This window comes from Empidonax traillii, unplaced genomic scaffold (genome assembly GCF_003031625.1).
Source record: "Empidonax traillii isolate 1590-97213 ecotype Southwest subspecies unplaced genomic scaffold, ASM303162v1 scaffold1085:size188410, whole genome shotgun sequence".
In the NCBI taxonomy this organism is placed as follows: Eukaryota; Metazoa; Chordata; class Aves; order Passeriformes; family Tyrannidae; genus Empidonax; species Empidonax traillii.
Genome location: NW_020956278.1, coordinates 7522 through 31566, shown reverse-complemented (window position 1 = coordinate 31566; position 24045 = coordinate 7522). Strand labels below are relative to the sequence as shown.

The following is a 24045-nucleotide window of genomic DNA, read 5'->3' as shown; positions in this document are numbered from 1 at the left end:
TTTCCCAGGGCTTGGGGGCAGCCATGGCACAGATTTTCTCCTCCCCCTTTGAGCTGGTGACTCTTCCCCCATCACTGAATAAATTAGCACCAGCAAGTGCTCCCAGTGTGTGACTAAAGCAGGGCAGGGGCTGCTTTGGCAGCGAGGAGGAGGCCCCGGCTCCAGGCCTGACAGGCTCTCAGATGAGATAACTCCTCATCACAGATGAGATAACTCCTCACAAGTGTCACGGGGGCGGGGGGCGGTGGGGATGTGCCCGTGGCAAAACCTCAAGTGAAATCATGGAAAATCCCCAGCCACCCCTCGGAGTCTCAGCAGTGACTGAAGTTGTGCCCTGCTCGTGAGGAAACTGAGGCACAAAGCCTCCCTGTCCCAGAGGGGAGGGGGGTTTGCAGCGATGCCACATCTGTGACCAGCACAGCATTTTCTCCCTGCGGTTGGAGCCTGTGCCTTGTTCCCTCTCAGAAGGGTCTGCCTCCACCTTGGGCTGGAAACCAACCCCTTTCCTGGGTTCCCAGAGCTCACCTTCCTCAGCAAATTCATCCAGGGGCTGGTTCACCTCTGTGCGCTGCTCCTGGAATAGAAGATTGTGACTGCCTTTCCCTCTGCTGCTTGTTCAAAATAACCTTGAAAGAAGCAGAAGTCAGAGACTCTCAGTGTGAGGAAGAACTTCTTTCCATGGAGGGAAAGCAGAGCCCTGGAACAGCTGCCCAGGGAGGGCATGGAGTCTCCCTCTATGGAGACATCCCAACCCCCCCTGGATGAGTTCCTGGGTCACCTGCTCCAGGTGGCCCTGCCTGAGCGGGGGGTTGGACTGAGGGATCTCCAGGGGTCCCTTCCAAGCCCAACCATCCTGTGATTCTGGGATTCTGTGGCTTTGGCTTAACAGAGCAAAGAATGTGGGGTTTGGTTGCAAAGTTCTGGGGAAAAAAGGCTGACTGAGCCCCGTGCACCGGCAGGGCCGGGGAGCAGAACAGCTCTTGGCAGAGGAGATGGTTGTAATCAGCGTTGTGGCTCTTTTGTGTTGGCTTGGTGGCCCTTGATCCCCCTCCTTGTCCCTGTGGGTGAGTCTGGGTGCAGAGTACATCCTGGCAGAGGGGTGTGAGCTCAGCGTGTGCATCAGGTGCATCCATGTCCTCCCTGCAGGGAGTCTGGCTCCCGGCACCCAGGGCTTTCCCACCCTCTTTCCCATGGAGGAATCCCAATCAGGATTCCTCCAGCACTGCCACAGTCCCATCCTTGCAGTGGTGCTACCAGTGGGGCTCTGGTGGATTTGGGGGATTTGGTTTGTGTTCCCAGTGGTTTAGGGGAACCCCTTGTGCTGGCTGGGGCAGGTGTCCCACAGGGTGAAATCCAGCTCGTGATGGTGGCAGTGTTCCACATTCCCATGGCCATATTCCATAATTCCTGTGCTTCCTGATCCCACGTGAGCTCCAGGGATCCTCAAGTGTTTAGCAGCACCTTCAGACCCCTCCTCCCTCCTCCCAACCGTGTTTTTGGCTGTTGCAGTCCCGGAGCTGAAGCCTGAGGGTGAGCCTGGGCTTGCTGAATCTCTTGGCCAGGCTTTGGGATCCCACTTGTCAGAGGGATCATCCTTTTGGAGCCTTTCCAAGGCTCGTTCCCGTCTGTCATCTCACCCCAGAGTGCACAGGCAGGAGGTTTGTGTGTTGGTGGGGCTTTACCCCGGCAGCTCCTCCCGCCAATGAACTCACACCCCTCCCTGGGGTCAGGGGAGGACACGTGGCCCATTTTGGAAACAGGGAAACTGAGGCAGGACCCACAACACGACCCCTACAACACCCTTCAAGGGTGACACAGCCCTGTAAATTGTCCCATGTGACTGATTTGAGGTGCCAGCCCCTGTAGGGGTGTCCCCACCCCCTACACTGAGCACCCTGGACAGGAGGACCCGGCAGAGATTTCGGCTCCTCGTCTGCCGAGCGTTTTGTTGCAGAACAATTGCGTTCCTGCACAATGGTGAGGAGCAGGTGGCTGTCTGAAAATACCCTCTGGAAGTGGTGTGTAATGCCTCCCCTCCCACTGGGAAGTATAAATATCAGTGGAATATGAACGCTTACTTCTCCCTGCAAAGAAACAGCCAGATCTGGACATTTTTCCTCGCAGTTTCTCCTCTGGTTTAGCAGCTTGGAGGGAGCAAGGGCTGAGATGGGAACTGCTTTTTGGTTTTGGAGCAAACCTATGGGGCAGAAGTGTGTCCTTTGAGGGAAGAAATGGGGAGTAGTTGCCTTCTATTCCTTGCAGTGTCCTCTGTCCCCGTGTTTTAGGGGCACCCCCTGCTTCCCAGCACCTCTGGGAACGGTCCAAACCCTGCAGGGGCTGCCCAGATATCCTGTTTTGCCACAGTGGCATCTCCAGCAAGGGACAAGTTGATCCCTTGGGGCCAAAGGACACATTGCTGCAGGTGTGGGGACCCCCCAGGAGATTTCCCAAACCCGGATGGGAGAGGAGGAACCGCTGCACCTTCTCCCGGGTCTCGACCACATCCCCAGCACGGATCCCTCAGCGAATCCCTCTCACCCTGCAGTGTGGGAATCTCATCCTTTGCTGCTGAAAACTGGCACCTTATTTCTTGCCAGAATGCCTCATTTCCCTTATTATCCCTGGGTGTCCTGGCCACAGGCTGACCTGGCACCAGCCAGGTGCCATCTGTGCGATTCCTGCTGGTGGGGAATGTGGAAGCACCGTCACCAGATGGGCCCCGTGGAATATTGGATCTTCCTTGTCCTTCTGGGGTCTGGAGGTCCCTAGAGGCCACAGTGTACCCCCAGGGATAGGTGTGGGGACTTGGGAAAAAAGCTGTATCTGCACACTGGTTTTCTTGTTGAGAAGCAGCTTTTTTCCCTGAGTGGATCACCCGGATGGAGGAGTCAGGAGGCTTCTTCTTGCTCAGGGCCAGGCTTGTGGGACTGTGAGAAACCTGTGGAGTGTATGGGTAGGTGTCTGTGCCAGAGCATAGGGACAGAGGGAGGAGAGGAAGGATGGAGAGGGTCCTGTGGGGCTTCAGAGGGTGATCCAAGGAACTCCTGGCACACGTGGAGTGTCTCCAGTGTAGACATTTGGACACTGTGGCATGAGCAGCTCCTCTCCTGAGGTCTCAGCAGTGCAGAAATGCCTTGGGAGGTGAAATCCCAGCCCCTGACCCACACATCATGTGGCAAAAGCATCTCCAATACTTTCTGTGGGGGAACATTTCCATTTTTCCATCCTACACTTTAACCAACCATTTCCACTGTCGAGCCAGGGCAGTTCAGCATCCTCTTTGTCTCGTGTGCAGCTTTTGATTGTCTCATCTTTCACCAGGGATGAACTGGGGAATGGGCTCTGTGGGTTGGTGGAGGAGTGGAGGATGTTCCTGCTGTGCCATCCACAAGCCCTGGAACTGCTGGGTGGGTCCAGACTGACCTTCCCCGGGGCAGACTGGGGGGATCAGTGTCTCGACATGGTGCTCCAAAGTGCTGTCTGGCTTCAGTCACAGTGGGAAGGAGTTATGTTGGGACATGGCTCTGTCTGCAGGAACAGGGACTGGGATGAGCTTGCTGGGAAGATCAGGATATGACACTTTTGCAGCCTGTCCCTCTGATCTTTTCTAACGCAGCGCCTCAGGGAAGAGGTGCAGAAGGAAGTCCTGCAAGGAACAACCAACAGCAGAAGGGCATCACCTTCCTTCTCCCTCCTGGATCTGACTGGGAAGGGGTCAGTGTGGATGCTGGACCCCATCTTTGGCTGGTTTGGTGGAGGGGAATCTGAAGCAAGGGATGCTGGTGTGGGCTCTGCCACCCTGCCTGTGCTGCTCTTCCAAGAGCAGGTGGGGCAGTGGATGAGGATTTTCCAGGAGTGGAAAAGATCAAAGTGAAGTTTCTGGGGGCTGATCAATCTTTCTGCCTCCAAGGTGTGCCTTAAACCCTCTTTGCCAGCTCCCTGCCGGAGTGATGATTCTGCTGACAGAGCCAGAGGGTTTTTTCTTTCTCCTGTCAGGGTTGAGCTGAAGGTGAAGCTGTTCAGAGGGAGAACACTGTCTCTGTCCTCCTTGGAGGTGGGTGAATGCTGGGTGTGCTTCTCGCCCTCGTTGGAAAGGGAAAGCCAGGGTGCTCCCTGGCACCAGCATCCCACGGGCAGCCTGGCTTCCAACAGACTGTGCCCAGCAAACCATCAGCTCGAGGGCAAAGAACCCTCCCCTCTGCTCTCCCCCACCCTCCCCTGTGCTCTCCCCCACGCTTGTTGGGAGCCTCTCCAAGTGGGCAGTGTGGGACCGCTGCTTTCCACCCCAAAATGCGGGGGAAAGCATCATTTTCGGGGTAGAGGGGGGAGGGCTAGTGAAGCAAGTGCATTTTCACTGGCAAGAAAGCTGCTCTCAGCAAGTCTGTGCCTGGCAGCCCCTCGGGACTAAAAATATCCAGCGAAGGGCTCGAGCTGCGCAGTGTCTGTTTTCTCAGCTCACCAGCTGTCTCCTCGCATCCTCACGCCTCTACCCCATGATTATCCCATCACTTAAGGCCCTCAAAAGCCAGGCAGCAGCATTTAGGTGGTTTTACCAGAGGCAGCTGAAAGGTTGGGATTCTCTGGCGGAGTTTTGTGATGAGCTCAGACCCCTCTGCCCCCAGGGCTGCTCTGGCTCTGTCCTGCTGGGCTCACAGCAGGGCGTGGGTGTGTTTGGGCTGTCACCCACACTGACATCCCCCAAGGTCCTTAAAAGTGACTGGTTGGACCTGCAGCTCTGCCTGAGAACTGCTGGGCTCTGCGGTGCAGGGACAGCGCCTGGGGTGTCACCCCCCGGCAGGAGGAGGCGCCTGGGAATGGGGGAGAAAGGAGAAAATCCCAAGGTTTGAGGGGGTGCAGAAAGCAGGGGATGCTCACTTGGAGGGCAGGAAGCCCAGGCTGGAGCTTCCTGTGCATGTTGCTGTGTCCATATCCCTGTGTGCACATCCCTGTTGCTCACTGAACACAATTCCCACTCCAAAAGGCTTGAAGGCAGCAGGGATCAGCCCCAGCCTGGGCTTGGCTTCCTCACTTGCCATCACAAATCCTGGAATCACAGACTCATCCAGGTTGGAAGAGACCTCCAGCCATCAGCCCAGCACCACCATAATCCCCCTTAAACCACATCCCCTCTGATATGTTCAAGATGCCTCTTGAACACTTCCAGAGACTGGAATGGTGGTGACTCCACCACCTCCCTGGGAACTCACTCCAGTGCCTGACCACTCTTTCAGGGAACGTTTTTTTTCTAATATCTAATCTGAACCTCTCCTAGTTCAACTTAAGGTCATTTTCTCTCATCCTTTCACTTGAGAATGACAGATTTTAAGCTTCTACTTTGTATAAAATCTAACAAAAAAGCCAGAACACATTAGGGAATAAATGGAATATCTCCTGGAATTTTTAAGCTTTGTTTGATGAAAATGGAAGAGGTGCAAAGAATTGAAGAATAAAACCTTTGCAGCTGCCCTGACTCTGGGGATGAACCTTTCTGGTATCAGAGCTGCTCCTGGGATTTGTGGTTTTGCAATGAAAGCTGCAGTGGTTGAATCCAGAAATAATCACTTGCAAATCCACAGTGCCAGGGGGAAATGTGACCACCCTCCAGTGAAGGCACCCCCCACACCCTGGGCTTTGAGTCACTAATTTCACCATAAATTGGACACTTTTGGACAATTTTGTGCTGTTTTCCACCTTTGCTGAGCATCCTCAGGAGGAGAGAGCACAGAGGCTTTTGGGGAGCAGTGGGGTGGGATGAATCCATCCTGGATCAGGTCCCCATGATCCTGTTCTCACCCTCTCCAGGCTGAGGTGTCTCCCTTCCCAAGCCCAGCAGGTATAACAGGACATGCTGTGTGCAGTGAAACAAGGGATAAAACCCCCAAAAGTGCACGAGCTCCACTGTGGGGGGAGCAAAAGAAAACAAACCTTGGATGTAAATCTGTGCCTCCTCCTGCACCACTTGGGTCCAGCCCCTTGGATCACCCCCATGGGATGTGGGGGAGCCACCACAGCCCCACTGGGACTGGCACCTGCAGGGTCTCCTCGTGGTGAGGGAGTCTCTCCTCTGCAGCTGGGATTCATTTCCATCCCCTCATTGCTCTGGTCACATTTATGTTTTGGTCATTCCCTGCAGAATTTCCCCCTCCCTGAGTGCTTGCAGGGCTCTTCCTTCCGTGCTTTGATTAATATCTCTTAATTCACCTGCTAATTCACTCAATTCCTGGCTCATTTTGCCATTCATGCTGTGCTTGGGCACTGTCTGCTCTCCCCAGCCTGGATGTTCTTTCTCCACACTCATCCCACAGGCAGAGGCACAGCAGTGAAATGGGGCAGTCACCCCATTTGAGTTTGGCCCCCAAAATAAAAGGGCTGAGCCCTGGGGAGAGGCTGATTTCTGGTTTTGTTGGCCCCAGGTCTTCCTGGAGCCTGGGACATCTGCCCACGTGCTAATTTGGGGCAGGAGAGCTGGCAGGCATTTCACCTGCTTAATTCCAGGGCTGAGGCTCATGTCCAACTCAACCCAAGGAGAGCAGTGGCAGGAATGGTCCCTCTCTCTGTGCTTTTCCTCCACCAGCCTCTTTTTTGTGGGATGCTGCAGGGATGGGATGTCCTTGGTGCACAGTTCTCCTGCTCATCCGTGTCCCAGCAGCCAGGAGGGAGCAGGAACAACCCTCAGAGCTCCAGGACAGTTTTATCCCAGTCTAGAATCGAGTCTGTAGAGGGAGAGGAGCACAACCACCTGCAGGACAGCCCTGTCCCACACCCCTGGTGCCCCAGAGCTGCCAGGGCAGCACACTGGATGCACACTGAGGGGCTACTGCTTTTGCCAGAGCTCCTCTATTTTTAGAGGGTTTTTTTGTGTCAAATTCCCCATCTGCTGATGAGCCAATGTCATCCCAAGAGCAGAGCTCCAGTTCCCTTGGCCTGGGTGGGCACAAAGGCAGCTTCTCCCGCTTGTGGCCTTTGATGGGGGGCAGTGCCCTGCTGTGCCAGGAGCTGTTGCATACACGAGCTTTTATCCTCGTCCACAGGGCCAGGACAGGCTGACCCAGCCCAGCTCTGTGTGCAGGTCCTTTATGTGCATGTATGTGCTGGTTTGAAAGGGAAATGAAATGGGGATATTCACAGAATCATCAAATCCTAGAATGGTTTTGGGAGGAGGGGACCTTAAAGCTCATCCCTTCCTACCCTCTGCCATGGACAGGGACACCTTCCACTGTCCCAGGTTGCTTCAACCTGGCCTGGGACACTTCCAGGGATGGGGCAGCCACAACCTCAGGGGCAGCCACAGCCTCAGAATATTCATACCTGTCCTTGAGTGTTACATCTGCTGTGAAGTTTTAAGAACTTCAGGGGGCACTTCCTCAAAAGCAGCGCTGGACCAGCAATCCTCACCCTGCACTTGCCACACCGTGTTTTGCTGCCCTGTCCATGGTTTGTCCCCTGGCCCAGACCGTGGTGAGGGGTGGGCAGGTCCCCAGGGGGGCTGGGGTGACAGTGGCACATGGACCCTCACTCCTGGGGACCCCCACCCATCTGCAGAGGGCTGAAGCCTCTGTGTCAAGAGAAATCCCCATCTGGCACCTTGTCTGTGATGATTTGGGGCTGCAGAAGTGCTGAGTCCACAGGTCCAGCCGTGCATTAATCCTGAATATAGGCCCAGGTTGGTGGCTCTGCCTCTTCCCTCCAGCCTCTCATCCCTGGCACTGGCCAGGGAATGGTGCTTGGGCAGGAATTTGGGGACAATGCTGTCTCCGTGCCCTGGGGAGAGGTTTGACCAGGGGAGGGTGTGCTGGAGCTCAGCTGTCACTGAGCAGCTGGTCCCAGCACATCTGTCCTGCTGGTGCCACAGGGAGAGCTGGGGGCACGGGGGGAGGAACATTAATCCAATCATTCAACTCATTTGTAGCCGTGTTTCCTTGCCAGGTTTGGGCTGGACTCAGGTTTAAGCCTGATTTTCTGTAAATTCCCGGAGGCTGGAGAACACCTGGGCCGTGGGGTCTCTGGTGCTCCGGGGAGGAAACACCATCCTGGCCCAGGATATGTGAATGTCAAAGGTGCTGGCAGGATTTTTGGGTGCTGGGGATGCTGCTCCCTGCAGTCTGGTGCCATCCTCGGTGCAGGGTGGTGGGTGCAGGGTGGTGGGTGCAGGGTGGTGGTGCAGGGTGGTGGTGCAGGGTGGTACAACCCAGCACAGCCCCATTCCTGCAGGTGCTGAGCCTCGAGGCTTGATGGGAGGGCAAAGGGGGCTGGGTAGGTGCCCCCTGGGCATTTTGGGGGCAGCAGGAGGGGTCTGATCTCTGTCCCTTCTCCTGTAGGTGTTTGAGGAGCTGCGATGCCCAGCAGGGACACATTGCCACCTGGGCAGTGACCACCTGAGCCAGCCTTGGGGACAGCAGCCCATCGACCCCAGACATGCCCGGGCAGCCCGAAAATCCCTCGGACCCTCCCTGTGCTGCTGTTGGCTTGGGCTCCCCTCTGGGACAAGTCCTCAAGGGTCCCTTTGCCCCTCTCTGAGCACCCCATGGGTCCCTGATGCTGCAGCCCCTCCACGAGGCAGCACAGAGGTGACACAGGACTCTGGCGGTGACGAGCGGGGGGATCTGAGATCGCGCCAAGGCTGTACCTCCATCCCTACCGGAGCGATGCCAACCTCTGCTTAGCACCCCAGACAAAGGGATGGGGCATCCCCCCACCTCCAGCACCCCGTTGCCCCCTGCTGTCCTGGCTCCCCTGGCCTGTGGGAGCCCGTGGTGATGTGAGCAGGGCCCCGAACCCCACAGCCCCCAGCGCCCGCCCCACCAGGCACCGCTGGCACCCCCCCCGCCATGATGTGTGAGGTGATGCCCACCATCAGCGAGGGGGACCCTCTGGGGCCCCCCCAGGGCTCGGAGGCTGATGCTGACTTCGAGCAGCTGATGGTGAACATGCTGGATGAGAGGGACAAGCTGCTGGACACGCTGCGGGAGACACGCGAGACGCTGTCGGTCACCCAGAGCCGCCTGCAGGAGACGCTCCGGGAGCGGGACCAGCTCCAGAGGCAGCTCAACTCGGCCCTCCCTCAGGTAAGGAGCTGGCCCTGGGAGGGGCAGGAGCCTCCACCGAGGCCTTGGGCTGTGGGCTGTGGGTTTTAGCTCGTGCCTTTGGGCAGCTGGACCTGCTGTGAGTGGATTTGTTGCACCTCATGTCGACAGGACAACCTGGAGGTTCTCCTGAGCCACAGCCAGCTCAGACATCTCTTTCCCTTTGGACCCCTCGCTGTGAGTCCAGGTGGGGAGGTGTGGGAGTTCAATCCACCCTGTGCACAGGGATGTCCCTTGGAGAAGGGACAAAACCTTCCTGAGGACACCACAGGGTGTCCTCTGCAGACCCAGAGCCTGTGCTTGCCCACGGGGACAGCCCATTGGGAAACAGCTCCTGGGGAGTAGGCGGCACATTTCGGGGAATGGATCCAGCCTGCTGCCTCCAGCCAACTCCTTGGGGTGTCAGGAGGTCCTGAGGGGGCACTTTGAGTCCCCAGATGGGGACATTACCCCTTGTCTCCCTACTGCTGCCCCTCTTTGGCCTCTCCCACACCAGGAAGGCTCCCTTCCTTCAGCCCCATCACCCACTGGGGTGATGGGACTTTGCCTCGACCTTGGTCCTGAGAGGGGACCCTGGAGGCAGAGCTGGGTGCAGGATGGGGTTTGGGACATTGCAGGGAGCCCCAGGGCATGGGGAATCAGGGCTTGCCTTGGCTCCCCTGGGGTGTCTGGTGTTGCTCTGCTCCCGGTTCCTCTCCTGGAGGACCCTCAGGTATTCCAGAGACCTGACCTTGAGCTCAGCTTCCACAAAGATGCTCAGGTCAGGAGAAGGTGCGTTGGATCAGCATCACAGGGCTGTGCAGGGGGGGTCTGAGCTGCCCACTGTCCCTGTGGGGTCTTGTGGGACAGGGCACAGTGTCCCAGGGCACAGATTTGGGGGAACAGGGATTTTGGGGGGCTTTTGCATTGCTTTTGCATTGCTTTTGCATTGAGTGTGATGTGGTGAGGAGTTCAACAGCCAGGGGAAGCAGGAGCCTTCAAATGTTTATATCCCTTCTGACTGTGCCAGTGCTGAGAGCTGAGATGCTCCTTGCCTGGGTGCAGAGTTTGGGGCACCCTGGGGAGATGGGAAATTCCTAACGGATCAAAACTCGTGGCACAAGCAGGACGGAGCAGGTGGCTGCCCTGCTCTCTGCATCCCTGCTCCTCTCTGGGTGGGAGAGAGCAGCTGGGAAGGCAAACCACATCTCCAAGCACGGAACTGGGCTGGTCCTGGCTCTGCAAAAATCCCAGCGGTGCTTCCAGAGGGCTCCTGGGCGCGAGCTGCTCCCTGTCCTCAGCGATGTGCTGCAGCATTCCCAAGTGTTGGGTGCATCCAGGGCCAGCACCACGACATTCCCAAGTGTTGGGTGCATCCAGGGCCAGCACCACGACATTCCCAAGTGTTGGGTGTATCCAGGGCCAGCACCACGACATTCCCAAGTGTTGGGTGCATCCAGGGCCAGCACCACGACGTTCCCAAGTGCTGAGTGCATCCAGCACCACCACCGTGTGCCAGCGGGGGTTGGTCCCCTCCGCTCCCTGCTCCTGTGCCAGCATTCCAGAGAGAGCAAGCCAGGTCACCCTGACGCTCTCGCTGCCCGCCCCGCCGCAGCCGCCTGGGATTAAGGGATGCGGATTTATCCTCCTCTCCCGCTCCAGGAACGGGCCCTCGGAGCCTCGGCACGGGTGGGGTGTGCACGGAGCAAACTGGGTCAGGGCACAGGGACCCGCTGGCAGCGCCGCATCCGCGGCCCCGCTGGGTGCCCCCCGCTCCGCCGGGGCCACATCCTGTCCCCCGCGCCCCGGGATGTGACCAGGGGGGCATCCCATGGGGAATTCCTCCCGGCTGCCGCTGCATCCCCCTGCCCTGGCTGTCCCTGCGCGGGCAGGGGGCCCCCGGTGCCCGCCGTGCCCCCCGGCCCCGGGGCTGCACCCGCGGGGATGAGGGCTCGGCATGAACCCGGGAAGCAAATCCAAAGGTGCCCACCCGCCCAATGGGATTAATCCCAGCATGTACCAGGTAAGGGGGCACGGCGGGTCCCTTCCCCAGAGCACCGTGTGGGGCCATCCCCTGGGTCTGTCCCACCCTCTTCCTCCTTTGTGAGTCGTTTCGATGTGTCAGACCCCGCTGGGATGGGATCCGAGCGGGATTGCTGGGACAAACCCTTTTTTGGGGGCAGGGTTGGGCACCCAGGCTTATCGGTGGCCTCTCCAGGGCTGGCATCACAAAGAGCCGGGTTGGAGCTGCTCAGAGGATGCACTGCCTGGGAGGCTGGGGGGGAGGGAGGCTCGGAATGTGGCACTGCATCTTCTCAGGGAAGAGTGGCAGCTGGAGGCTGCTGGGTCGGCACGGGATCCAAAGGGATGGGCAGGGAACGTGTGTCTGGTGCAGATCCATGCTTGGGATGTGCAGGGCAAACCCCTGCATGGGGCAGGCAGGGATGTGCTCATCCATGGGCAGGCAGGGAATGTGTCTGTCCATGGGCAGGCAGGGATGTGCTCATCCATGGGCAGGCAGGGGATGCTCCAGGGATGCTCCAGGGATGCTCCTGCCTGCCACTCCCATTCCCCCTTTCCTGAGCCACGTGGCCAAGCCATCCCCACCCCTAATCCATGGGGGCATCCCTCAGCCCCCAAAAGGCAGAACTCCAGGGCGATTTCCCAGGGAGACTAAGCTGCCTTAATGCTTCTTACATGATTTATTTATTCATGTGGGAGTGCTGAATGCGACCTAATCGGCCTGAGAGCTCTCGGCTCCAATCCCGCTGCCCTCCCCGTTTTTCAGGGAGCATGTGGCCACCCACCACGCCCTGAGAGGGGCCTGGGTGCTCTCAGCAGCCCCCCAAAGCCCTGTCAAGGGTGCCAGCTCCCTCCTGCCCAGCCACCCAGCTCCTTGGTGTAGGTGGCACCCAGGGATGTGACATGCAGGTGTATCCACCTGTGTTCCCAGGGCACGGTCCCATGTGGGATGGAACTCCTCCCTGTCCTGGGATGTCTTGGGGGTTTGGCAGAAGTCTGTGTCCCTGGCTGTGTCAAAGGGAGAACAGGCTCCCAATTCCACAGGGATTGCTGTGCTGAGGGTACTGATGGCCATGGAAGCCTCCCACAGTTCATCCATCCAGGCCTTTTTGGATAGACCCCATAAGACTCCCTGAGCTCCATGGAGGTCCCTCAGGAGCTGGGCAGGGTCCTGGCACCAAACAATCACAGCAAATTCTTCCCTTTCACTTTAAAAGATATTTAAATTGTGAGGAACACCATGAAAACAGGAACTCAGCAGCCCTGGGTAGGGGGAAAACACCCACAGGGTAAGACCCTTAAAGTGTCTCCAGATTTTGGGTAAATTCGGAGGGATCTGGCAGCTGTGTTGAACCACTGGAGCTGGTCATGCTCCCACAGTACCAGGACACAGGTGCTGGATTCCTGCTTGCTGGGCTGCACAGCGAGGGCTGAAATACACCTGCTGACCATATGTTGAGAAGGGAGGACACCAGTTCCCCGTAGATGGTCCCTCAGAGTCCCAGAGCTGTAGCCAGGAGGTCCAGGACGTGCTCAGTGCTGGGGGTGGGTGATGGTCGGAGCCCTGGGTTTACCCGGCGGGATTTAATGTTTGTAATCCCCTGCTACACATCACCAGGGTTGGGTTTATCCCCTGGGCTCTGATTTGGGGCTTTTTCATCATACTGCCCCACTCCTGGGGCACAGAGGTGATGGGGGTGCCAGCACCCAGCAGGGACAGGCGATGGCTGGGGCTCCATCCCTGTACTGTGCCAAGTCAGCAGCGCTGAATTTCTGGCACACCCTTCCCACACATCCACGCCAGGGCCCTTCAGGAGCAATCACTCCAATTAGGGGCTTTAAAATGCCATTAATCCTGCAGCTGGAGCCGGTTTGTCCCCAGGCTGGGTGTGTTGGAGCAGCAGCCACGCTCCTGCCACAAATTCCAGGAGCAGAAGAGAATTCTGCTCGTGATTGTGCATCCCTGGCTGTGCTGCCCATGGAACTGGGAGAGTCAGGGGGTGGCTCTGGGCTGGGGGGATTTTGCATTTCTCTTCTCCTCCAGAGCTTCTTAAACCTCTCCTTGCTTTCCAAGCCATCTCCATGGGGTTGGTTTCTGGCTGCCTTCCAGCTCTTCCCTGTGCCTTCCCCACTGGTGCAGCCCCAAACCCCCTATATTCCTGGTGCTGACTGGAGATCCGAGCCCTGATCCACAACATCCCTCTGGGTCTCCCTCCCTGCTCTGACAGTGAAAACAGCATCTGTCCACCCTGCTCCCCCTCCCCCTGGGCCTTGGGGCTGAGCCCAACCAGTTGTGCTGAGGGTGGTTTGGTTTTAATCCCAATTAACCACTTCCTGGGCCACTGGGTTTCCCCCCCGGGCTCCTGAGAACTCCCAGGGCTGTGTCTCATCATCCCTCGTTTGGCTGAAGATCAGGCACCTCTTCTTCACTTTCTAATCTGTTTATAGGTGTCCCTGCTTAGTCCAAGAGCTTATCTGAATCAGGGGCAGGCCTGGGAGACTCCTGACCGTGGCCAGGGCAGAGGGAAATCATCTGGATCTTCTTTATGCCCACTTTACTGGGATGTAGGACACTGGCATGCTGTGGATGGGGGTGCAGACTGCTCTCCACAGCGTGGCACTGCAGCCAGGAGCTGGGGACAGCTGTTCATGGTCCCCAAACTCGCCTGGTGGCCCAGAGTGAGGTGGCAGTGCTGGCATCTGGCACAGCCAGGACTGGGGGAAGTGGCTCCAGGCGGGTGCTGGAGTGATTAATTCCTATTTTTCCTTCCCAAGGAACCCAAATGAGGCCCCGTGCACTCGGCTCACCCTCTCTGCTGGCCTGGATCGCCTCAGGGCTGTTGCTATTTTTGGTGTAAACGTTCCTTTTTGCAGCCTTTCCCCGGGGGGCAGCGCTTGTCGTGGGCTCTTTTATTTGCGCTGGGATGCTGGGACGCTGAACACGGGATCCAGGCAGCCGATCCCAGCGGGATGGAGGGCTCGGGGAGGAGTATCCCGAGGGGATGGGCTGGGCTGGGCAGGCAGCGGAGCCGCTCCGTGTCTGACCCGCTGACCGGCTATTGCTGGGCTGGCCGCGGGGGGGGCTGCCCGTCTCTCTCCAGCGGATTTTCTCCCTTTTAATCCCCTCTTTCTGGATGAAAGGCTGATTGTGGGCACAATCTGTGCAGCCTGCCCACCCCAGTGCAAGGCGAGGAGAGCTGGGCCCTGGAGATCCCAGTCCCATCCCCCTTCCCCGCTGCCTCCCATCCATCCCACACTGCCTCGCTCACTCCAGTGGGAAGAACATCCATGTCCTCAGTCTCTGTTTTCCCTGCCAGCCACGGGGCAGAGCGGATCTGGGGGCTTTTGATCCGCAGAGTTCCTGCCCCAGCGCTGGAAGAGCCCACAGTGTTTCCCCCGCCTGCTGAACGACATTCCTGGCCCATCACGGCTGCCAGGATGCTTTTCCCGAGCTCCTTAAGCCTCGCTGCCCGTGTGTTGGCACGCTGAGGGACTGGGGGAGTGACACATCCTAAATCTGAAGCAGCCCGGCGATGCACACACTCCTCTCGCTGTTGCTTCCTGCTCCCCGGCATTCCCAGCCCGGATTTAATCCGCAGGGATGCTCAGGAGCCGCTCGCAGCGATTGCATAACCCCCAGAACACAGCCGGGGGGTGAGGCTGGGCGGTGCAGGGCCGGGATCCCACCTGGGGTCCCGCGGGCAGGGAGGGCTCAGCTCTGGGAAGGGCAGGGCTGGCAGGGGGGTCCCCCGGGCAGGTGGGGCTGCAGTGGGGTCTGTGGGATGGGCCAGGAGAGAGTGTGGGACGGGGCCTGGGCACGGCAGAGGCTGATGGTGGAGGTTTGGGGTGTTGGGACAAGTTTGGGGGAGAACTGATGGGGACAGGGGTGACCCCAAGGCTGGAGTGGTCCCTGGGGAAAGGATGGGAACAGGGGTGATCCCAGGACTGGGGTGATCCCAGTGGGGTGATCTCAGCACAGGGATGACAACAGGGCTGGAGTGATCCCTGGGGAAGGGATGGGGACAGGGATGGCCCCGGGGCTGGAGGGTTCTCTGGGGAAGGCATGGGGCAGGAGTGGGGCTGGGAAGGAGCCAAGGCACTCAGGCCCTGGGGTGATGCTGGGTGATCTCAGGTGGCAGCATCTGGGGAGGTGAGGGGCAGAAGAGCAGCTGTTTACAAGGACAATGACTTCCCTTTCCCACATTGTGACCTGCTCGGGTCCTGTCCCTCTGTGGGGTCTCAACTTCACCAGAGCCACCACCATCCCCACCATCTCCAGGCTGCAAACCCCTCCAGGACGAGAGGGTTGGGGTGGGAAGGGAGAGGGAAAACCTCTGGGATGAAAAAGCTCTTGATTTCTTGGAGCTTCAGCTATTGCAGGAGGTTTCACTTGGAGCTGAGAAGAGCATTTGGTTCAGCCTAAGCCTCAATGTTTTGCTTCAGTTTGAAGGGTTTTTATTTGTTTAACCTGAAAATTAAAGTGATGGAGAATTTCATGCTGTAAAACAGCTCTCAGCCCCCAGTGGAAATTTGGTTTGTTAATGCTCCGTCAAATCCTTCTCAGCTTCTTCTGAAACCCTTTGCCTTTTAAAATTCTTCTCAACAACACTGTGAAAGTGGTATAAATTCATGACTTGTTCCCACATTTGCATTTTTCACCCTAAAAAATCCCAGCTGCAAAACGTCTCCTGGTCCTGGCACCACTCAGGGACTGAAAGAGCAACTGGGAGCAGTGGGAGGTGCTCCTGGGCTCACCCAGCTGCTGGGGTTTCTTTTTTTAAGGGAAAACAAACTCTCTCCCATCCCAGGAACTTCAAAGGGAGTTTCCTTTCCCTTCTGACACAGCCTGAAGTGGGATTGGTGTTTCCCAGGAGCCCATCCCAAGGGATGTGCTGGCTGGGCAGCTCTCCTTTGGCATTGCCCTGGGCATGGCTCCTCCTGGCTGTTACCTCCTGGTGGCAGGAGCAAGAACTGGTGGCACCTGGCACGTTTTCTGCAGTGTCCCATCCATCTCATCTGGGATTTGGGGCTTGGGGCTGTCCTATAGGAAGCTCGATGGGGCTCCATGTGCTGCACTGGGCAGGTCTCGCTCTTTCCTTTGGAAGGAGGCTTGTTGGATGATTCCAGGGCCTCAGGACCTGGCAGAGGCTGGCTGAGGGTCAGGGGGTTCATCCTGGCTGGCTTTGTGGTGACTTTTAGCCTCATGGGTTGCTCCAGCGTGGGTGCTCTGCATCAAGGGGACAGCAGGAATGGGAACATGCTGGTGGCCTTGGCTGGGAAGCTTTAAAGGCCATCGAGCACCTCTGGAGCTGCAGAGCAGTTTCTTGTGTCACTGGACATCAAACCAAATGGGCAAATGTCGGGATGCTGCACTTTTCCTTGTGCAAAGCACCTGGAGAGGCCAGGAATGTGGCCTGGAATGTGCTGCTCCACCGACTTCAGGACGCTGCCCTCTCACTGGCCGAGTTTGGGTGGGAAGTGCCCTGTGCTGGAGGTCCCAGCAGAGGGGCTGGAGTGCTGGCTCCTTCCCCAGCCCTCTGGCCCCGCTGACGGCCCCATCCCCGCAGGAGTTTGCGACGCTGACGCGGGAGCTCAGCGCGTGCCGGGAGCAGCTCCTGGAGCGCGAGGAGGAGATCTCGGAGCTGAAGGCCGAGCGCAACAACACCCGGGTAAGGGTGGGACCGCTGCTGTGCTGGGAATGTGGGACACCCCCCGGCCCCAGCAGTGACACCCCCCTCTCTCTGCTCCCGCAGCTCCTGCTGGAGCACCTGGAGTGCCTGGTGTCCCGGCATGAGCGCTCCCTCAGGATGACCGTGGTCAAGCGGCAGGCCCAGTCCCCGTCCGGGGTCTCCAGCGAGGTCGAGGTGCTCAAGGCTCTCAAGTCACTCTTTGAGCATCACAAGGCTCTGGATGAAAAGGTGAGGTGATGTTACACTCCATAAACTGCCCAGAGTGGTTGCATTTTATTTAAGACTTTTGAACAGCCTTTTGGTTTGTTATAACCTCAAATTCGCATCCACAGAAAGAGTCACACGCTCTTCTCCAAGAGAAGTTCTTTTAATTTAGTGAGAAGAAGAAGATATTTTGGCAACAGGTTTTACGGGAGTAAAATACAACCAAGGAAAAGTATTTTAGTAAAACACCCAGCACAAAGACCCATTCCACAGAATGGATATACCAGTAAAACACAGTTCATAGGTTTTAAGTTGCCTCCAAGAGAAAGAAAAGAGTAAAAGAAAACAAATTAAAAGGGTAAAGAAAGAGAGAAGGAGAAAGAGGAAAGGAAGGTCAGACTTGTGTTTGTGTGTCCACTGAGAGACAGTTTTCATAGGGAATTCATACCCTTGAACAAACAACTTGCAGAGTTTTATCTTAAAGTTGCATCCATACAGAGTTAGTGCACAAACAGCTTAGAAGGGTTTTATTTTAAAAGTGCATCCCTACAGAGTCGGTGCACAACAACTTGCAAAGTTCTATACTTACTATTATATAGTCATTATAATTACACATATTTTTTAAGACCAATATGTGGCTACTCCTGTGTTAAAATATTGATTGCTATTTGCTGAAGCTCTTTTCTTGAGCTTACATCTCCTTTTGCCAGTAGGGCAGGTCCTTACTGGCCTCTCTTGAGCTCTTCTCTTACCTTGTCACTGGGATAGTTTTTTTATCTGCAGGCAGTTACAGTTTGGTGTTTATTGAAACTAAACTAATGGTCACATTTTACAAGTTTACACTCATGCCAAGTGCAGCTCAGTACTGCAGGCCTTAAAACTAAGCCCTTGTTTCACGTGGAGTCCTTCAGGGGGAAGGCCTTGGATATTCAGAGGCTGCACTTGGGAGCCGGTGGGGCTGCCAAGCGGGTGCCGTGGGATTGAGGCTGCTGGGGACAGGGGGCTGCCCTGAGCCACTCGTGGGGGCTGGCACTGGACCCTCTGGGTCAGTCTTTGCACTGTGGCTCTTGTTCCTCCTCGTTCATTTGCCTCAAACATCTCCAAGAGCTGGCCCAGGCTTTTACCTCCTCCCCCACCACATGATGGGCTGGATGATGCTGAGCCTGTGAATCCACCTCAGCCTGGCTGGCTGCCAGACAGGGCTGGGAGCTTGCCTGGGTCCTGGGCACCCCCCTCATGGATCAGTAATGGCCCTTGCTGTTGTTTCCCACCCCTGAAGGTCAGGGAACGCCTGAGAGCAGCCTTGGAGCGAGTGGCCACCTTGGAGGAGCAGCTCGTGGATGCCCACCGGCAGGTAAGGGCACCTGGGCACCAATCCCTGGACCCTTCCCGGGGCACTGGAGCTGCTCCCCGGGACATTTGTGGTTGAAGTTGCTCAAATACCACCCTTGATCATCTAGAGAAATGGTGTTTGGGCATTTTTGGTTGGAGGCTTTTGTTCTGAACTCGCTGCCTCCATGAAGGATTGTCTGTGTTTGAGGGAACCTTGCAAAGATTATGGAAACCTTTGTCTGACAGGTGAGGATCCCCCTGTTCTTTTGACTGTTTGAAGTTCATTTCACTGACAAAACCCAACCTGAATCTGAATCATTTCAGGGGACTGAGGGTGACTTGGGATTTCCCTGCTTCAGCAGAGGCCCAAGCCTTTCTTCTCCAGGCCCCTCACCTTGCATTCCCCACCTTTTTCCTTGCTGGAGCCCTGGAACAGAGACCTTGCTGTCCCCAACCTCCAACCCTTTTCAGCTTAGAATCACAGAATCCCAGAAGGGTTTGGGTTGGAAGGACCTTAAAGCTCATCTTGTTCCACCCCCTGCCATGGGCAGGGACCCCCTCCCACCAGCCCAGGTTGCTCTAAGCCCCGTCCAACCTGGCCTTGAACACTTCCAGGGATGGGTTGTTCTTGGAGAAGCATTAACCCTGTTTTCCTTCCTGAAGTTTGTGCCCAGGCACTGCTGCCAAAAGGAAAGAGCCATCACTCGGCCTTTCCAAGTTTTTCTCCTCTTCCCAGTTCCCAGGATAAGTCTGGTTTAAGGATAAGACCTGGCTCCCAGGTCCCTCACCTTGCAGGGACCATTCCCCTCCTCTGCCATCAGAGCAGGACATGATGTCAGTGTTTATCCCCTGCTCCTGCTGCACCAGGTTTCAAACCTGTCTGGCTGCAAACCAGAGGATGAGCTGGGAGCCCTGGGATACAGGGCTCAGATCCCTGAGACTCACCAGGAAAACCTCCTTCTGCACTCACCTTCACAGCCTCTCTGTCTTCCTCTCTTGGACTCATGGAATCATTAAGGTTGGATAAGACCTCCAAGACCATCAAGTTCAACCTTTGACCAAACACCCCCATGACACTAAACCATGTCATGAAGTGCCACATCCACTTGTTTTTTGGACACTTTCAGGGATGGGGACTCCACCACTGCCCTGGGCAGCTGTGCCAGGGCCTGACCACCTTTTCCATGAAGAAATTGTCCTGAATATCCAACCTCAACCTCCCCTGGAGCAACTTGAGGCCATTTCCTCTCCTCCTGTCCCTGTTCCCTGGGAGCAGAGCCCAAAATCCCCTGGCTCCCCACTACTGTCAGGGAGTTGTAGAGAACCAGAAGGTCCCCCCTGAGCCTCCTTTTCTCCAGGCTGAGCCCCCCCAGCTCCCTCAGTCCCTCCTGCTGCTCCAGCCCCTTCCCAACTCTGTTCCCTTCCCTGCACACGCTCCAGCCCCTCAATGTCTTTCTTGTGAGGGGCCCAGAACTGCCCCAGGACTGGGGGTGTGGCCCCACCAGTGCCCCATCTGTGCTGTCCAGATCCCATGGATTGATCCCTGTCTCCATGCAGGTGGCAGCTCTCCAGCAGGGTGCCTTGCGGGAGGTCCCGGCGGGAGAGCGGGATGAGCCCAAGGAACCAGCCCCAAAGCTTCCCTGGAAGGTGAGAACCCCAGGAACCCTGCTCTGACCATGCTCAGGGGGGGCATCGTTTCTCTAAGGCCCCTGTTATGGCTCCAGGGGTGTGCTGAAAACCCATTTTCCCTCTCCCTCGGGTCCGACCCCCTGGGAAATGCCCTTCCTGGTGGATCCAGCCCATTTCTGAGTGTGGTTGGGACACTCCTGGGGGCTCTGCTTCCCAGAGCTCACAGACCCCCAGAATGGTTTGGGTGGGAAGGGACCTTGAGCATCATCTCATTCCAACCCCCTGCCATGGGCAGGGACACCTTCCACCAGATGCTCTGGGAAGCCCTCAGCCATCCCTATTCCTCCGTGCCGTAGGAAGCCCCATCCCTGGCTAGAGGAGGCTGCTGACAGGGGGTCCCAGACCCCGTGTCTCCATTCCCACCCTCCCCCAGGTCCCTGCAGGGCCACATTCCCCCATTGTGTGGCTGCAGGCATTGCCAGAGCCCGGGAGCTTTGGGGCAGCCTGGCCCTCCCTCCCTCTGTGCTGCCTGCAGCGACTCTCCAACGGCTCCGTGCACCCCGATGACGAGGCCGGGCGGGTGGTGGAACTGCAGGAGCTCCTGGAGAAGCAGAACTTCGAGGTGGTCCAGGCCAAGGAGCGCATCTCTGCTCTGGCTGCCAGCGTGGCCGAGCTGGAGGAGGACCTGGGCACCGCCAGGAAGGACCTCATCAAATCCGAGGAGATGAGCAGCAAGTACCAGAGGGACCTGCGAGAGGTGAGCCACTGCCTCCTGCTCTGCCAGGCCTGGGCCACAATGCCTCACAGCAGCATCCAGGCTGGGAAGGCACTGAAACTCCTGCTGTCTGCAGGGTGTTCCCCAAAAGAATCCACTACCTTTGGGAGACTGTCCCAAGTTCACCAGCAGGACTTCCCTGAGGTGACCTGGGGCAGTGAGCTGTGTCCTTCTAGAAGGTTGTCCTGGGATTGCCTGGCTCCCCCTTTATCTCTGTCCCACTCTCCCATCCCTCATCCCTGTCCAAAGCAGGGTTTTCCCTGTACTCTTGGACTTGGGGTGTCCCAGGCTCACTGAGTGGCCCAGTTATTCCCATATTGGTGGTCACAGATCAGGATGTGACATTCCCCAGGCCCTGGCACAGAAAGAGGACATGGAGGAGAGGATCACCACGCTGGAGAAGCGCTACCTGGCAGCCCAGAGAGAGGCCACCTCCATCCATGACCTCAACGACAAGCTGGAGAACGAGTTGGCCAACAAGGAGTCCCTGCACCGCCAGGTACCAGGGCTGCACCCCCAGGCTCCCCATCTCCCCAGGGACCTGGGGGTGGCTCAGGTGGGCAGGCACCCACCCTGGCTGTCCCACAGTGCGAGGAGAAGGCCCGGCACCTGCAGGAGCTGCTGGAGCTGGCGGAGCAGAAGCTGCAGCAGACGATGCGCAAGGCGGAGACGCTGCCCGAGGTGGAAGCGGAGCTGGCCCAGCGCATCGCTGCCCTCACCAAGGCAAGGGGAGGGGGCCCCGGGGTGCAGACACAGAGGGGAGAGCAGGAACCTGCAGGGGTGGAGCCCCTGGTAGCCCAGGGAACGCTGTTCTCATTCCCAGCTGTGCCTTTTCTGTCCTCTACTGTCCCCATGGCTGCAGGGATGAGGCACTGCTTTTAAATCCTCCGCACGTGGGGTTTGCTCCCTTCCTTCCCTCAGCCCCTTTCTCCAAGGCAGAGATGGCCCTGCTGAGACCACTGGGACCACTCCGGGAAGAGGAGGAAGAGGAGGGAGCAGGCTGGATGTGGGAGGGTGCAGGCCTGGAGAGGGGGGTGGACGTGGCCATCCCTGCCCTTCCTGGGTGCTGGAACGGTTCTTAGTCCCTCTCAGAGCACCTCCAGCTCCTGTCACTGTGCTGGCAGGGCTGGTTGGGGCTCACAGTGAGTGGGAGAGAGGTGCTGCATCCCAGGGAGGATGTGGATGCATGTATGGATGGAGGGATGCAGGAGGGCCCTCTGGCTTTGGGGAGCGTCATCTGAGAGGGCTGCTCTGCTTTTCCCAGGCAGAAGAGAGGCACGGGAGCATCGAGGAGCATCTCCGGCAGCTGGAGACCCAGCTGGAGGAGAAGAACCAGGAGCTGGCCAGGGTAAGTGCTGTCCCTGCAGTCCTGATCCAGCCTTGGCTCCCCTTCCCCTGGTGCCTGGACACCTGGCACTCCTGGTGTCCCCAAAACAGGATGGGGAGGGCAGTCTGGGTGATCCTTTCCCATCCAGGAGCTCTTAGAGTGGAGCCATACAGGAGCTCATGGCACCCTTTGCTGTGGTTTGTCCCTTTCCCAGGCATCCAGGTCTTTCTGTTGGCATTCCACACCCACTCCTCTCCCAGCATTTGCCCCTGGGGCAGGCTGGGACCCCAAATGTAGGGTGGAAGGGGAGGCTCCACCTCAGGATCAGCAGGATCCAAAGGGCAGGGAGGCTGAGCTGCTGTGCCAGAGGCTGCACAGTCCCTGCTGTGCTCCTTGGTCAGTGCCTGGGCTGTCCATGCAGGAGGCTGTGATGCCCATTTCCTGGGCATCGCAGATGTGCCCCAGCAAAGCCCCCGTGGTTCTGGTCCAGGATAGACATTTGCAAATCCAGAAGTTCGGCATCCCTTGAGGTTTGGATGTGCCCCAGTGTGGCTGTTCCTGGCAGATGCACAGCTGGATCTTTCTTGAGGGTCAGGCAGGCAGGATCTCCTTGAGTCCTGTCCTGTCTCCTGTTCATCCCTGGCTGGGAGTGTCAAGAAACCAGCTGAGCTACCACAGTGCTGGAAGGGGTGGATTTGTGCCCAAAAGCTGGGCCCGGTGGGGCAGCTCTGACCCCACGGCAGGCACAGGATGGCAGGGGGGCCCTGAGGCCCTCGGGGCAGGAGGATCAGCCCCTGTGGTCACTGTTTGGTGTCCCAGGCCCGGCAGAGGGAGAAGATGAACGAGGAGCACAACAAGCGGCTCTCGGACACCGTGGACCGGCTGCTGAGCGAGAGTAACGAGCGGCTGCAGCTGCACCTCAAGGAGAGGATGGCAGCCCTGGAGGAGAAGGTAGTACCTGGGGGGCAGGGGGTCCTCTGGGGGGCTGGGGAGGGGTTGAGGGGTCTGCAGCCCCTCTGGTGTGGAGCTTTACCCAGCCACGGCACAGGGCTGGAAGTGCCTGTGCAGGGATGGAGAAATGAGCACATGCAGGACTCCAGCCCTGTGGGAGCACAGGGAACTGCTCACAGCTCACCTTGGCCTGGTGAGACCCACTTTCCACTGCCCTCCACCTCCCCCAGCAGCAGGATTTGTCCTGCTCCATTCCCTCCCTCCCCTATGTCTGCTGGCACAGCCTCAGTGCCACCCGTGCCCGGCTGTCGGAGCAAATCCTAACTGCATTTTGCAGGAAAAAATGCAGCATTCATCCTTTCCCACTGCCCACCCCTGAAAACCTTCCTGTCTCTCAAGGCCAGGCTGATCTGCCCCCTCCAAGCCAGGGCAGTGTCTATGAGCAGCCTCCCAGCTCCCAGCCCACTCCTGGGGAACTGGGTTTTCCTTGGAGCAAACAGCTGGAGCTGCTGCTGCCCCAGTGGGAATTCAATTAGCTGGAAAACAGCTGGCTCAGGGTAAGGATTCACCTCTCAGTGCCAGTGGGAGGTCAGGCCTTGGCAGTTCTTCCCCTTTTGGGTTCCTGCAGGGCCCAGGCTCCCCTCAGCCAGGCAGGGCACACAGGGGTCCCTCCCCCAGCTGATGCCCCCCAGCCTGGCTCTGTCTCCCTGCTCTGCCCCTCCTGCCCCCACCCAGGTGTGGCTCTGCCAGTGTGTCCAGTCCTTCAGCAGATCAGTCTGAGGGGCTCTGGATAAAGAGCAGGACCACAGGGATGAGTCCAAACTCCCCCCCAGGGAGTAACAGGGACCAGAGTGGTGGCACCTGCTCCCCAGCCTGCTGCCAGCACTGACCCACCCAGAGAGTTTCTCCAGGTCTTTCCTGGGATAAAAAGTGATCCTGTTTGACTTACAGCTTTCCTCCCCCAAAAAACAGAGCACTAGGGCAGGCAGCTGCAAACTCCACAGGGTAGGTTTAGATGGGATATTAGGAAAAAAATTCCCAGGAAATTTTATA

General features: G+C 57.7%; 1 protein-coding gene across 1 annotated transcript in view; it reads left to right on the top strand.

The window, feature by feature from the left end:
- Positions 1–8619: 8619 nt before the first annotated feature.
- The window catches only part of LOC114068543 (liprin-alpha-4-like), a gene marked incomplete at its 3' end in the record, with an annotated part of 22904 nt that continues 7478 nt past the window's right edge, over positions 8620–24045 (top strand). Inside the window, exons 1-10 of the mRNA XM_027904756.1 lie at positions 8620–9065; positions 16652–16753; positions 16838–17002; positions 18258–18332; positions 19868–19957; positions 20475–20696; positions 21067–21213; positions 21303–21437; positions 21979–22062; positions 22861–22992. Coding sequence (XP_027760557.1) covers positions 8829–9065; positions 16652–16753; positions 16838–17002; positions 18258–18332; positions 19868–19957; positions 20475–20696; positions 21067–21213; positions 21303–21437; positions 21979–22062; positions 22861–22992 — 1389 coding nt within the window. The remainder of the gene's footprint in view (positions 9066–16651; positions 16754–16837; positions 17003–18257; positions 18333–19867; positions 19958–20474; positions 20697–21066; positions 21214–21302; positions 21438–21978; positions 22063–22860; positions 22993–24045) is intronic.